This window comes from Patella vulgata, chromosome 8, assembly GCF_932274485.2.
Source record: "Patella vulgata chromosome 8, xgPatVulg1.2, whole genome shotgun sequence".
Taxonomy (NCBI): domain Eukaryota; kingdom Metazoa; phylum Mollusca; class Gastropoda; family Patellidae; genus Patella; species Patella vulgata.
This window is the reverse complement of record NC_065886.2, coordinates 29,677,629-29,691,827: the sequence shown is the minus strand read 5'-3', so window position 1 is coordinate 29,691,827 and position 14,199 is coordinate 29,677,629. Positions and strand designations below refer to the sequence as shown.

Below are 14,199 nucleotides of genomic sequence, written 5' to 3'. Positions count from 1 at the left end.
GTTTTAGCGGACCATAACATTACCATTCTTAGTAACAATGAAAGGGATAGTCTAGAGGGGGAGATAACAACTAGTGAGGCTCTGTCTGTATTAAAACATATGAAACCTGATAAGAGCAGTGGAAGTGATGGCTATTCGAATGAATTCTATAAGTTTTTCTGGCCAGACTTATCAATTTTCCTTGTCAGATCCTTTAATTATTCACTAAAGGCGGGTATCTTATCAGAAACACAAAGGCTCGGTATTGTTTCGATACTTCCAAAAGGGAATAAACCAAGGGAATTCATCAAAAACTGGAGACCAATTACATTGCTAAATACCTCCTACAAAATTCTATCAGCCGTTATAGCAAAACGTATTAAATCTGTTTTAAATTATCTCATTCATGAGGATCAAAAGGGTTTTTTAACTGGGCGATTTATTAGGGAGAATACACGACTTTTATTTGATATCTTGCAGTATACAGAAATTGAAAATATTCCCGGACTAATTGTTCTTATAGATTTCGAGAAAGCTTTTGATTCCATTTCATGGAGATTTATTGATAAAACTTTAAAATTCTTTAATTTTGGACAACAAATCAGGAAATGGGTGAACATTTTTAATACTGATTTTAAGCTCTGTGTTAAACAATTTAGTAAATCGAGTGAGTTCTTCGCCATCGGACGTGGCTGTAGACAGGGCGATCCGTTATCGCCCTATGTTTTTTTGCTATGCGTTGAAATTTTGGGTAGTTTAATAAGAAACGAGGAAGACATTAAAGGAATTAATTTAGGGAATAAAAACCAAAAAATCGTACAATATGCGGATGACACTGCTCTGACACTTGACGGTAGCGAAAAATCTCTTAGACAGGCCTTGAATCTTCTTAATGAATTCGCAAAATATTCAGGTTTAAAACCAAACTTAGAAAAAACTTGTTGTGTTTGGATAGGTTCATTAAGAGGAAGTCAAGAACGATTTTTAAATGTTAAAAAAAATTTAATCTGGGAAATATCGGAATTTACGGCCCTAGGAATAAAATACAGTACTGATATCGATAAGATAATAGACCTGAATTATAATGTTAAGTTGCAAGAAGTTTGTCACTTGATGTCAAATTGGTCTAAACGAAATTTAACTGTACTCGGTCGAATAACTGTCGTAAAGTCAATATTAGTACCAAAATTAAATCATTTACTAACAAGTCTACCTTCACCGGATATATCTTACTTAAAAAATATAGAGAAATCGTTATATAAATTTGTTTGGGGTAATAAAGCTGAAAGAGTGTCCAGAAAAACTATGGTTCAAAATTTTGAAAATGGTGGATGTAAAATCATTGATATAATAGCATACTCAAAGTCGTTAAAAATTACTTGGTTTAGAAGATTATTAAAACATCAAAACACTGCCTGGGCAAAATTGTTAGTTAATTCTTTACCAGATAAACAGTTGTTGGTTGGCTCTTTCGGGGATGATTATTTCTATAAACTATCAAAGCGTACAAAATTGTCTTTCTGGCAAGAGGTTTTTAATTATATAAGTATTGCGCTAATTAAGTTAAAACCGAAAGATAACGAAATACATAATATTCTACGTCAGCCATTGTGGTACAATTCAAATATAAAAATAAACAATAAAACAATATATTTTGATGTTTGGCATCAAAAAGGAATAAAGTATGTTTATGATCTTTTCGATAAAGGTGTTTTTATGACATACGACACGTTCAAATCTATCTATAATTTCTCTCCACACTTTACAGACCTGTATGGATTAAAACAATCACTTCTTGCTAAATGGACTACTTTAAACAACATAAATGCTAAAACAGTAGATGTCAGGTTAATATTACCCATTTACCCTCAAATTATTGAATTCATCTCTATGTTTGATACTGGGGCAAAATATTTCTACACACATTTCTTAGATAAAAAAATTCAAAAAACTAAATCCGAAAACTCATGGGAATTAGATCTAGGAATGAAATTAACTTTAGAAGAATGGGCTCGTATTTACAAGCAATCATTTGATTTCACCGTCGATACTAGGCTGAAATGGTTTCAATTTCGACTCAATAGTAGAATAATTGGTACAAATAAATTTTTAGCTAAAATTGGAATTTTTAAATCAGATTTATGTACCTTTTGCAAAAAAGAAACTGAATCATTAATACATCTTTATTACAGCTGTGAACATGTACAGGTATATTGGAAAGAATTAGGAAGCTGGATTAAACTAAAGGCAAACAATGATTTTGATATCACCTTGATAAAATGTTTATTTGGCATTGATACTGATGATAACAAAATTCCAAATTTGATATATAGTTTAGCTAAGTTACATATATATAAACAACGGCTTGGAGAAAATAAACCAATTTTGAAGGTATTTAAAAAAGAATTATCATGCTATTTTGAAAAAGAACAAATTATATTGGTGACAAAGTTCATGATAGATGGAAACATTTTGAGGGTCTTTTCAGCTGAGCTTTTCCCTGTGTCAACCTTCCTCACTTAATTAGTATTCACTTAATTAGTATGTACGCTTTTAGACACTGGTATCCGTGTAGTTTGTTTGGGGGCGGGGTTACTGTATAGTATAGTATAGTATACTTTGTAGTGTATAATTCTTCTGACACAACAATAAATGATTTTCCGAAAAAAAAAAAAAAAAAAAAAAAAAAAAAAAATACTTTAAATAGCGCATTTTAATTATCATACAAAATAATCAGTTTAATTAGCTTTAAAGATTATTTGAATTTGAATATTTAAATATATGTGAACTAAAAATATTATGGCTCTCTTAAAAATTAAAAGATGTACTGCCCTCCCAGCTGAAGGAGCCACGGTGGCTCATTGAGGAAGACGCTGGCTCACTAGTCTGTAGGTTGCGGGAACTTTCCTGGTGTTGGTTGAGAAAGTTCATCAGGATTTTCTAGCATGGTTTCCCCTTGTCATGGTGCAGGACAGAGGCCGTGACAAGGACAGCTGTCTAGTCATTCAAATGGGATAAAAAACCGAGTTCCCAAGTACACATTGGTGTGCACATAAAAGATCCCTTGGCATTTGGAATTTGATGTAAGAGTAGGCTGTAGTGCCGCTGTCCGGGCAAAATTTCCCTCATACCACACTGTATAGTGTATGCCTGTCTTCATTAGCCAAGTCAGAGCAGAACAGTCGGACATTAAACTCCATTTCATTTCATTTCCCACCTGGAAACGGCTAAGTTATAGTGCATTGAGTTCTCTCCTCCCACAGTCCAAGCTATAATACACTGACCGTCTTTAAAACTGCTCTGCTCCCACCTGAGACACACCCACCAAAAACCCAAGCTATAATACAGTAAATGTATAATTACCTGAGATATAAAACTACACTCCTCCAACCTGGGACCCATCGAGCCCCAGCCATTCCAAGCTGTAGTTATAATCACCTGTGATTAAAGGTATAATCATTAGGTCATTCATGTTAATCTATTGGATTATGTGGGATTATGATGTTGACACCTGACTTGTTGCTTGTGTTAAATATGACCATATGTCCCTATACAGACTACCACCAGCAATAACAGCTGAAACAATCATCTTTTAAAAGTGAATGTTTTTGTGAAATTTAAGCTTCCTGTCTTGTTTTTTTGGCTTAAGTGATCTGGCTATATGGAAAGAATATTGAAGGTTTATTTTCGTATTGAGTAAATATCTAAAGAGACCAAGATCTTTGGGATATAAACATTCATTTTAAGTTTCATTAAAATTGTGACCTCTAGAGCATCAACAACCTTGGTATTACATACGGACGTTTACACTATTTGCATACATTGAGCAGCCATTTTGTCAAGCAGTTTCGGTCTGCTTTTCAAGAAAACGGAACTCAATTATCATTATGGTATAATGAGGAAATATCGAAACGTTTTCTGAAATCGGATAAGAATTGTGACCTAGACGGTCCACAAGCTAAAAACACAATTTTTTCGTACAATCAGTTGCCATAATCCATGAAGTTACTTTCCGATAAATGCCAACATCGAACGGAACCATGGGGAGATAATCCTGTATTTCAAGTTTTTGTCAAAATCTGATAAAATCGGATAATTTGTTTCCAAACAAATTGCGGACGGATGTTCAGGGGCGACATATGTTCCTTTCTGATATCCTCATTCATAATCTTCGTCAGGGATAAAAAAAATCCATTGGTTATCATTGTGTTTACTTGTAAATATTTTGAACAACTGGAACAATAATCTGTGGTGGAGTTTTTAGTGTTGAAATGGTTAATAATGAACTGTTGAGTAGTTGTATATTGGTTGGAAGGGTTAATTACCAGGTACAAATAGAGTGAACTGTTGTTAAGAAGTTTAATAGTATGAGTTGTAAAATAGAGCTAATCCATTGGTAAGGATAAAACCTGAATTGTTTTACATTGTACAGATAAGTGTGGTTACTTTGTACACTTAAAGTACTAAACATATTAATGACCTATCTTATTTTGTATTTAGAGAGGGGGTTACTTGTTAGAGATAATTATCACCCATTGTAAATCTACTACACACCACACTGTATGCCAGCTCCCAATTAATCTATTGTTTAATTAAGATTATAAAAGATAGATTAAGAACATTGCCTGCAATCATCTATTAAATTTGGTATAAGATCTGCACCTCCTATGCAATTCAAATCATTAACCATCAGGGTTTGTAAGAGTAACAGGTTCTTTCTTAAAATACACAGGTCACAACTCTATGGAATACAATTTATAATGTTTATTACTGGAGCGATCTCTGGAATAGGATTCTGTAGTATATATAGTCTTCATGTGCTACATGTCCAAACTAAAGTTGCAACTGCCCACTCAACTCTATGGAATACTATTACCAGTACTGTTTTATTGAATGAATTTACAACTTGGTTCTTTAAGAAATTTATTCAGTTGTGTACTGTGTATTCCAGTTCAGTTACTAAATGACCGTCTTCATTATATAGCCCAGTCGAGGTAGAAAAGTAGGCTGTTAAACACACATTTCTTAATATGTAGAATTTTATTTATAATAGCACTTAGTGATATTTTCGATTGAATAGTTATCTTTTAAACATTATTCCAAAATTTGTGATAAAGTTGAACTTATTAAGAATACTTCGAAATATTATTCCAGTGGTGATGTTTATTATCAGTAGAAGTCAAATGGTTTGTGTATTAGGATTGATGTTTTATGTGTATTAAAGGATGTAATTCTATGTCAGCATGTTTTATTTCAGAAGAAGTGAAGCACATAATTAGCGCCCAGATTTCAGTAGATTCGGATGTTAGTGGAACAACACATGATACAGAGACAGATCAGTAAGTTTGTTATGCTTTTACTGTCAAGGAAACGAATCAAGTTTAACGTCTTGTCTTGATAAGATATCAGTCATATTGAGACTTGTATACATTTTTTTTCTTTGGTCATGTATGCAATGTAATGAGGAGAATTTTGCCCAGACAGTGGCATTTCTACCTACTCTTATTGAATTCCAGATGTCAAGGTTCTCTTATGTGCATGTCTGCTTGTACACGAATGGAACTTGCTTCTTCTTACACAATCAACTAGGCTGCCCCATAGGTGCTCCCCCTGACATGACCCGCAGGTGCTCTCCCTGACATGTGGAAACTGGATTTGAACAATTCTGATATTCTTCCAATTCTTGTTTGATCATAACATCTCTCTCTCTCTCTCTCTCTCTCTCTCTCTCTCTCTCTTCCCATTCCATGCCAGGATTGGAACCAGGAACAGTGGAGTAGAGTGGCTGAATGGTCTAACACAATAGCTTTAGATCATAAGGTCATTGAGTCAAGCAGCGTGGTTTCTCTGCTGGTATATGTGACAAGGAGTAGGGCCGCCTGCTTGAAATATAATGTTAGCCCTGAAATGACCCAGTTTGTGTCAAGTGGATGTTTAACCCAGTGTCCCTCTCTTCCACTCTCCTTTGAATCTGCATCTCATTATGATATATATTTCATCATTGAATAATTTTGATATTTTACAGTGAAACAGATGCCTCCGATCCTACCAATATTAATAGTTCTACTCTAAAGATTGATATAGCTCCGGTAAGGTTATTTACATTTCAACAGATAAACCACGTAGTTAATTATTAATATCAAAGTTTCTCAACTACAGATGTTTGATTTAATTAATATCAGAGAGTTCCCATCAATTATCGTTTACCTTTTTATACGCCCACATTTGATATCAACATATATGATTGTCATCACATGCCCATCTGCCCAAACTTCCTAATAAATGTCTCTTCTGATTTTAATGAAACTTTGAATGCAATTTGTGAATTATTTGTGAGTTATTGTCCAATACTTATGTGATTCGTCAGTTATTGTCCATTGCTTTTCAAAGCACGTAGAAATTGCTTTATGTCAATGAGAACTTATGTGAAATAGTACTATAAAGACCCTCCATGTTATTCCATTCATTCAATAAGTATATCCAATTAGTACTGGTTAGACTGCTATCATTTCGATTACCTCAAGTGGGTGTATCTTTTCAAGTGGTTGCATGCTGAGTTTTTTGTGGGTTGTTTTGCAAGAAGATCAAATTCAAGGAGTGCTTTTCTCCATTAAAGTAATGATGCATCATTTTTGCAAAAAAATAAAATTTCTCACTTCTTAATCCATGCTAAATTTTATTCGGATTGATAATTTAACAAAATTAAAATACCAACGCTAGATAGTGCCACGGCTTTGATTCAATCAAATTTAAAACAGGCCTTTCATTATATTTTCACAGACAACAAAATTTTGGTGGGTTAATTATAACACAGCAGCATAGATCAGTGAAATTTCAATTCCACATGTCATTGTAAATACCGAAAGGAATTGAACAATTCTTGAACTGATATTCCTATTAGAGATTTATTTGTTGAAATGTTGTAGCGTGCAAGCTATTTCTATAGCGCTAAAATGTTGAATCAAAACTTATAACATTGTTTGTATCTTCAGGAACTAAGATCCAATTCATCTCATAATAGCGAAGATGATCGAATTGAAGCTGATCAAGTTATTGACGATGTTGATGGTGTCAGTGGTGATAAAACTTTACAAACTAGCACGACATCACAAGATACAAATTCACCCAGCACAGAAAATAGTTGTGACGTGGTCTCAGTCGTCGATAAAACCGAAAACGAAAAAGAATCAACAGACAATATGGCTGACAACGCAGACGACGGAACCGAGAACTGTAAAGTATCAAGTGCAAAAACATCTCCGAAACATGCAGCAAAAACTGATCATAAAAAACCCAATGTTAAAGTCACGTCTCGATTAGCTGACTACATCAACGCACCAGCACCACCGCCTAAGCCAAAAGACGATGCCCAAAACAAGAAAAACTTCATCAAGATAAACTTAGACAAAAACAAATCGACAGACAAAAATGTGGCGAATATTCAGAAAACAGAGAGCACAAAAAAGGTGAAGGTCGAAAAAGAACCTCCGAAATTAATAAAGCGGACACCACCTAAGAGTAAATGGGGTTCCATCATGTCTCAGATCGATGCCCACAAAGACGACAAACCGCCTGCCGTCAAGACAGAAGTTAAAAGTAAACTTCAAGAATATCTTTCGACACCCGCACCGACTCCGGTACGAAAGGAAAAACCTCCGAAAAAGGAAACCAAACCTCGTAGTGTGATAATGCACGCACCGAAACCCGACTACAGTAAAGTCAAGAGCCGTCTGTCAGTCATGACAGCAACCCCTAAAGCAGACGCAACCGCTAGCAGTCGAAGAGGGTCAAAGGTAGATAAGAAGATTGAAGGGAGTTTACAGGGGTCAGGGGTTAATTCTACCCGTAGCAGTCGAACGGATGTCAGTAGCGAGGTGAATAACCATGGCAACCATAATAACAGAACACCACGTAAGTTTTTTACGCTTTAATGATATATGGGTAAAAGTTTTGATTTGTGGCTTCCTCAGTTTCCTCATTATTCTGGAAACTATCCCACACCATAGTGGGGACACAACCCCCTGATCCTTGACCATTTCTCTGGGAACAAGAATTGATGACGGCTTCTGATAGAACGGACCCTAGTTACGATATTTGTAGTTTGCTATATCTGAAAACTACAGGCTAACTTCAGGAGTGCAGAAAATCCCAAATTTATGCCAAAAATAGTCTCCCAGATGGATTATTGAGATGGGGGTAGGTCCTTCTATAGCATTTTTATTTCCAGGGCATTTCTCAAGGACCACACAAGATATATTTATGAAACTGTGTAAACACATCAACCTATTTAAGTAGAAGTAGTGTCTTTTGCTAATCAGGCATTTCTCGGTTTAATAATTGTTATGTTTCCTTGGAAACAAATTTGACTTGCCTTTTGTGTAAGGACACAGTATGATGATTGCATAGTCATCTGGTTCCTTTCTAGAATTAAACAACAGTAATTACTTGCAACTTTTGACTTTAAGCGGGGTAGGTGAGGAAGCGGGCCTGTGTGAGTAGACCTGTTATGAGTTTGTCTTATGTGTTCCTGCCCTTAGTGGAGTGATAAGAATTTTTTATATTTAAAATAATAAGATATGATTAATATGTTATTTTTAGGATCATCTATATCCACACCATTAACGAAACTAGCAGCTGAAAGTAGAAGATCAAGTGTATCCAGTATTAAATCAGATAAATCACAGGTACGTTAATTTTATCATTTTCATCAAAATATTTATAGTAGGAATGCTTCAAATTTTTGATATCTCAATGCGACAATTTCTGAAGTTTGAATTCTCTTTGACCCCCTCTCTAAAAAAATCAAAAAATCCTGATTACTTACCCTATTCACGTTTTCAGACAAATGATGACTGGACCCTTAATGTAACGTTGCCTTAATTAAAGTCTTTTTTTTCAGGGATCTGTAAAAGTTTCAAACAATAAAAACATAAAGAAACCAGATGACAAATCGCTAGCCACACCCAATAATAAAAGAACCGTGAAAAGCACAATACCACCAGGTTAGTGTTTTCTGATTATCTCCCTTTAGTCTTCAGAGTGTTCAAATGATCTCTCTTTAATCTTCAGAGTATTCAAATGATCTCTTTTTTTGTCTCCAGAGTATTCTAATTATCTCCCTTTAATCTTCAGAGGTGATCTTGCATGAATTGATATTATTTAACATTCCTTTATCACTAAAACTTTGTCAAGATCTAGGCTTATTTTCTCACTCGAATCATTCACATGTCTTAGAATCACTGCCATTATATCAGTGTTCTGTCCAGTTCTGTTATTTCTTGAACTATTCAGATTCTTGTTTCCCAATCATCTCATCCCAGAATTTACATAATTTTTTAAGTTATTGCTAGTTGTTTATATGTAAATTGTTTTTTGTTTAACTAATAAAGCTACTGATATATGATCCATGCATTTTAAGTTGCAAGCCTGTGCTCGATGCTCGAACGCATATATAGACGTATCCAAATGTATGAATGGATGATGTCATTAACAAAATGTATTAACCTGAAATTGATTTTGCCATGTCAGCTTTTATTAACCTTTTTATGACGTTCTTTTTTTCATAAAGTATTATTTCAGACAATAGGACATCACTATGACGCGTTTACTTTAAGGTCGCGTCAACAAGAATCAAAAAGTGAAATTTCAAATCACACTAATGAAAAGGTAGACATTATATTAGGACCCTGATGTGTGTTTCATTTTAACGCTGATGTCAATGAATTTTGCAGACGAGTTATAGTGTCTTTTTATAAATTGTAATTAGGACATCATCGTGACATAGGCTTCATTATCGGCTAGGTGTCGAGAAGGTTCGCGACCAAGGTATATATATATATATAGGCAACTGTGTAATGACGATATCTTGGTTGAGATTACTGTGACACGTGTTTCACTTTAACATTGGTGTCAATAAGACACACGGCAGAGGTATTGTGACGCTATACTATATACGGACAATTGTGTAATGAATGACGGCAGTTTGCTTGGAGACGAGTCACTGATTGTTTTAATGTTTCATATTTTTAGTGGTAAGGACACCAAAAAAGGTGCTCCCTAAAGTTAACGAGAAATCTATCAAGAAAGATAACTCTCGTAAGCCTTCCCTGATTAAAACACCTAAAGCCTCTAGTAAGTCTAACACAACTTATCTCCCCTGTTTGCACGTTAACAATTGTTGCATTGTATGTTTCGTTTTGAGTTTGTATCCAGTGCTATGTTTGAGATAATATTTATAAACATATTTAATCTGCTTGCTGCTGGCTAATGTTGCTGTTATCAGTTTATTATTAATATAAGTTTTTATTAAATGCTAAAAAAAAGTGGAACTATAGCCATTGCATTTTTTTTATATGATTTTCGAAAATTGATGTTTATGAGCTGTCATTTTCCTAATATTAGTAATATTCAGTACAAACAACATTTAAAAAGAATTACTACTGGAATTTTGAGCTTATAATTTATCATAATTATCTTGATATCCAATTCGGCATATTCGCAGCCATGACTTACGTCAATCCAGACTGACATGTCCGATATGTTCGGATGAAACAGAATAACTATTAGACCTAATGTAGAAGTAGATAAGAAACTGCAATGGCTACAACCCCCTTCATATTAAAACTTTTGGATCCTTACAATAAGCATATTTTTTTTATCATAATACGAATTGTTTATAAATTTATAAGCATGTTTATGATTTTATCAGTTTTTGTTTTCTATATTTTTAATTGTTTGTATAATAATTGATTATAGTAATTTATGTGATATTTATTTATGAAATAAAATAAGTATTGTGATAATTATGTCAGTAAAAATATTCAGTGTAGATGAATTGTTTGATGTTGCAAGTTAAACATAGTTACTTCCCTTTGTTCAATACTCATACATACAGCTTGCAGTGCTTAAATTATAACATTTGTTTAAAGGAGATGACCCATTTTTTGTATTCTAACAAAAAGGAGCTGCTCAGATAAACTTATACGGACCCTCAATGAAGTGCACCCTATAATTAAAGAATAAATCTTTAAAAATGATATCGCCAAACTAAAGGATGGGGATGTATTTTGTGTGCAGAAATAAACTATTAGTCAAGTTTTTACTCTCTTCACTAGACAATTACCAGTTCTGATTTTGCCAGTGCATCATAAACACAATCTTTATTTTACTGTGGAAATGGCAGAATACAGTAATGAGTGGAACATCTACTTTAATTATAAATAATAGTATGTTTAATATGAAAGTATAAATATGATTTTGTTTTTTTGTGACATATTTACATTTATTGCATGATACTTCATTGACAATCAGTCCTGTTCATTTATCATCTGCCCAGGTTCGATCCTGGTGTTTGCCGAGAAAGTTCCTGTGGGGGTAGTCCACCGGGTTTCAGTCAAGTCAGGATGCTCAATTTTTTATAAATTTTTAAAGATGTAGTAAATGGGTTCATTAGTTGCCGAGAAATATACATTTTTATACAAAAGATGCTCCATTATTATGTTGGATTATTTGAATGTGTGGATTCATTGCCTCATACACCTTTAAAGTTGCTATGTCGTTGTGCACAAGCAGATGACAAGTTTAAAAAAGTGTCACCATTTGGGTTTCCCCTCTCTTTTTGTTATTTTCTCCAAGTACTGTTATGTATTGTCAGGCAAACGTCTATTTTTTCCGATAAATGTTGACATTTCTACGACAATAGGGAATCAAAGAACACTTACCCTAATTGTGACAAAAATGATGCCACTAGGAAACTTTCATCCTCAGTATCCCCAGTGGTATCGTTCTGTTCTACTCCACTAACCTCTGAGTCCATTCACAGGGTTTTCACAAATTCAAATTATCTGCCCTTGATCATAGGTTGATTCTACAAACCAATCAAAAAGAAGTTTATATACCAGTCTTGGCGTCATTGTTTACGTTCACCATAATAGTCTTAGTTGCAATAAAATGTGAGTTACTTCCCTTCGCCAGTTCGCCCACACGATTGGTCGATAAAAGTAGCACATGTATCAAGGGCAGGTAATTTGACTATGTGTCTTCCCCAAGAATGGACCCCAGAGCTTAGTGGAGTAGAACGGAACGATACCACTATATAATAGTGATACTGAGGATGGGAAACTTTTTGATTCCAAATGGATTCACTCTTTAAGAACTTTCACACAGGATGGCATAACGATAAAATTTAGTCCTAAAGTGTCCCATCCTTCTTCATATCCTTTTGCCATCATAATTAGGATTTTGCATCTGTCAAATTATTTAATTCTGAGCAAAGTTTTGACAAGATAGCCTTGATTGTCAAATACGATTGCTACGATAATAAATGATTATCGTTTTGATTTTCCATTTTAACGCTATATAATGTTCAATATTACAGCTATATGATGGTCTGGAGAGTTGGTTATGGGCTTGTCTAATTAATAATTTATATAACATTGAAGCAAAAATAAATTCCCTGAAATAAGCAGATTTTTTTTTAATGGTGAATGTATTTTTAAACTTGGTGTTTTTTATTACTATTAAATGAGGTTTGTGCCCAGTTAATGTAAAACAGATGTTAATGATTTGTGTGATTAGTTATAAACCAATTAATTCTCATCTCTACTTACATAATTAAAACAGGAAACATTTTATAATTTCACCATATTCTTAATGAGTCAGCTTGCTGTTAAATTTACTCATATACCAAGTGCATTTCTTTTTTTTTTTTCGGATTCAACATAAATAATGTTTATTATGATTAATTTTCCTCTGGGTTGTTTATGTTTTATAAATCTATAGTTTATAAATCTGTTTTACCTTTTGAGGTTTTTTCATATGATATTTGATTCGTATTTTGATGAAATTAGTTTGAAGCAGTGTTAAATGAGGATAGTATAATTAGTGACTAAATACTTCTCTTTTTGTAAAACTCAAACCTATTTATCTGTGAAAGCCTGAAATATCCAAATAATAATATGTACACATAGCAATAAAATAAACTAACAATATCACATATGTTAGAAATCTGCTTATTTCTTCTATAATTAGATTACACCAGACATGATGATTGGATAATTAATAGAAATTTGACATTTATTAATATTCAAGAGTTAATTAACGTAATGTTGATTGGAGTTCATATTTAATGACTTAAAATTAATCAGTATTCAACCAGTAATATACGATTTTATTAGTATATAAAGTTTTAAAATTAGACCATTTGGTGTCGATGTGGTTTCTGACCTGGAGTTAGTGCAAGAAAAATACAGCCATAATTCTTTATTCGGTAGTTCATAAAGACACCATTTTGAATTTATATTTATTTGTTTAATGATCTGCAAGATTGTTCTGTGTAATAAGAAATGATATGTTTATTTAACTCGGAAAATTCAGACAGTGACGTATAAAAGACTTATTGTTTATTTGACATAGCATCTGTTTTGATTAATCTTTTTCAATTCAAAATCTGTTTCTATGAAGAAAAGCAACGACTGTTCTGAGTGAGATTTTTGTCGATCTCTCTGACTGATATTATACATCTAGATGTGAAAACATTTGATAAAATATAACTTTAATATTAAATGTAAAAAAAGGAAATGGACTGCTAAAAGGATCAATTCAGATTTTTATTTTCAAACCAGATGAATTGAAATTTTTTGTGGTCACTGGAATTATTAATACAGACACTGATTTTAAAAGCATTTCATTGCATTTATTAGTGAATTTTAGCCAGTGAAGATATTTATTTTTAAATATAATCTTTAGGATTTGATTATTCTCCTCTTAATTGTTCATTCCATCAAATGGATAATTTGTTTTTGATGATTCATCTGGTTTTCATTTAGTGTTGGAATTTTGGATGTTATAGTTTACATTAAGAACACTTTACCAGGTTATAATAATAATTAGCGTCTGAGAGGTTTTTGGCGGAGAGATTTACAGTGTTAAGAAAAGTGATCAACATATTATTTTTTGATTTCCTGTCGATCAATATGGCTTCCAAACGGAGTCGGGGAATCAGAGGTTTCTTTTCCAGGTTATTTAAAGGTGAGTGAAATGTAACAGTCTTTCAAGCGATGAGCATGTCTTTTTTTGTTTTTGTATAATGTGCGTGAGTTAGTTGTATTTTACGTCCGCTTCCACCGAGGTGATATGACTTAATCAACTGAAGTGTTATTGCAGCGTGCCACTATCTTGAATTTTGTCATTCTTACCCATCTCGTATATTTATCACAGGAT

The 14,199-nt window shown here is 33.4% G+C and overlaps 1 protein-coding gene across 5 annotated transcripts in view; it reads left to right on the top strand.

Annotated features, from left to right (window-relative positions):
- LOC126829315 (restin homolog) overlaps positions 1-14,199 on the top strand; it is a 111,095-nt gene that overhangs the window by 61,545 nt on the left and 35,351 nt on the right. For 2 of the 5 annotated variants that reach the window (XM_050559092.2, XM_050559091.2), the window contains exons 4-9: positions 5,237-5,318; positions 6,005-6,068; positions 6,972-7,890; positions 8,578-8,663; positions 8,879-8,981; positions 10,009-10,110. In XM_050559092.2, the coding sequence (XP_050415049.2) occupies positions 5,237-5,318; positions 6,005-6,068; positions 6,972-7,890; positions 8,578-8,663; positions 8,879-8,981; positions 10,009-10,110 (1,356 nt within the window). Of the gene's footprint in view, positions 1-5,236; positions 5,319-6,004; positions 6,069-6,971; positions 7,891-8,577; positions 8,664-8,878; positions 8,982-10,008; positions 10,111-13,874; positions 14,008-14,199 lie in introns of those variants that run through there. The other 3 variants (XM_056102649.1, XM_056102650.1, XM_050559098.2) reach the window with 3 other exon arrangements.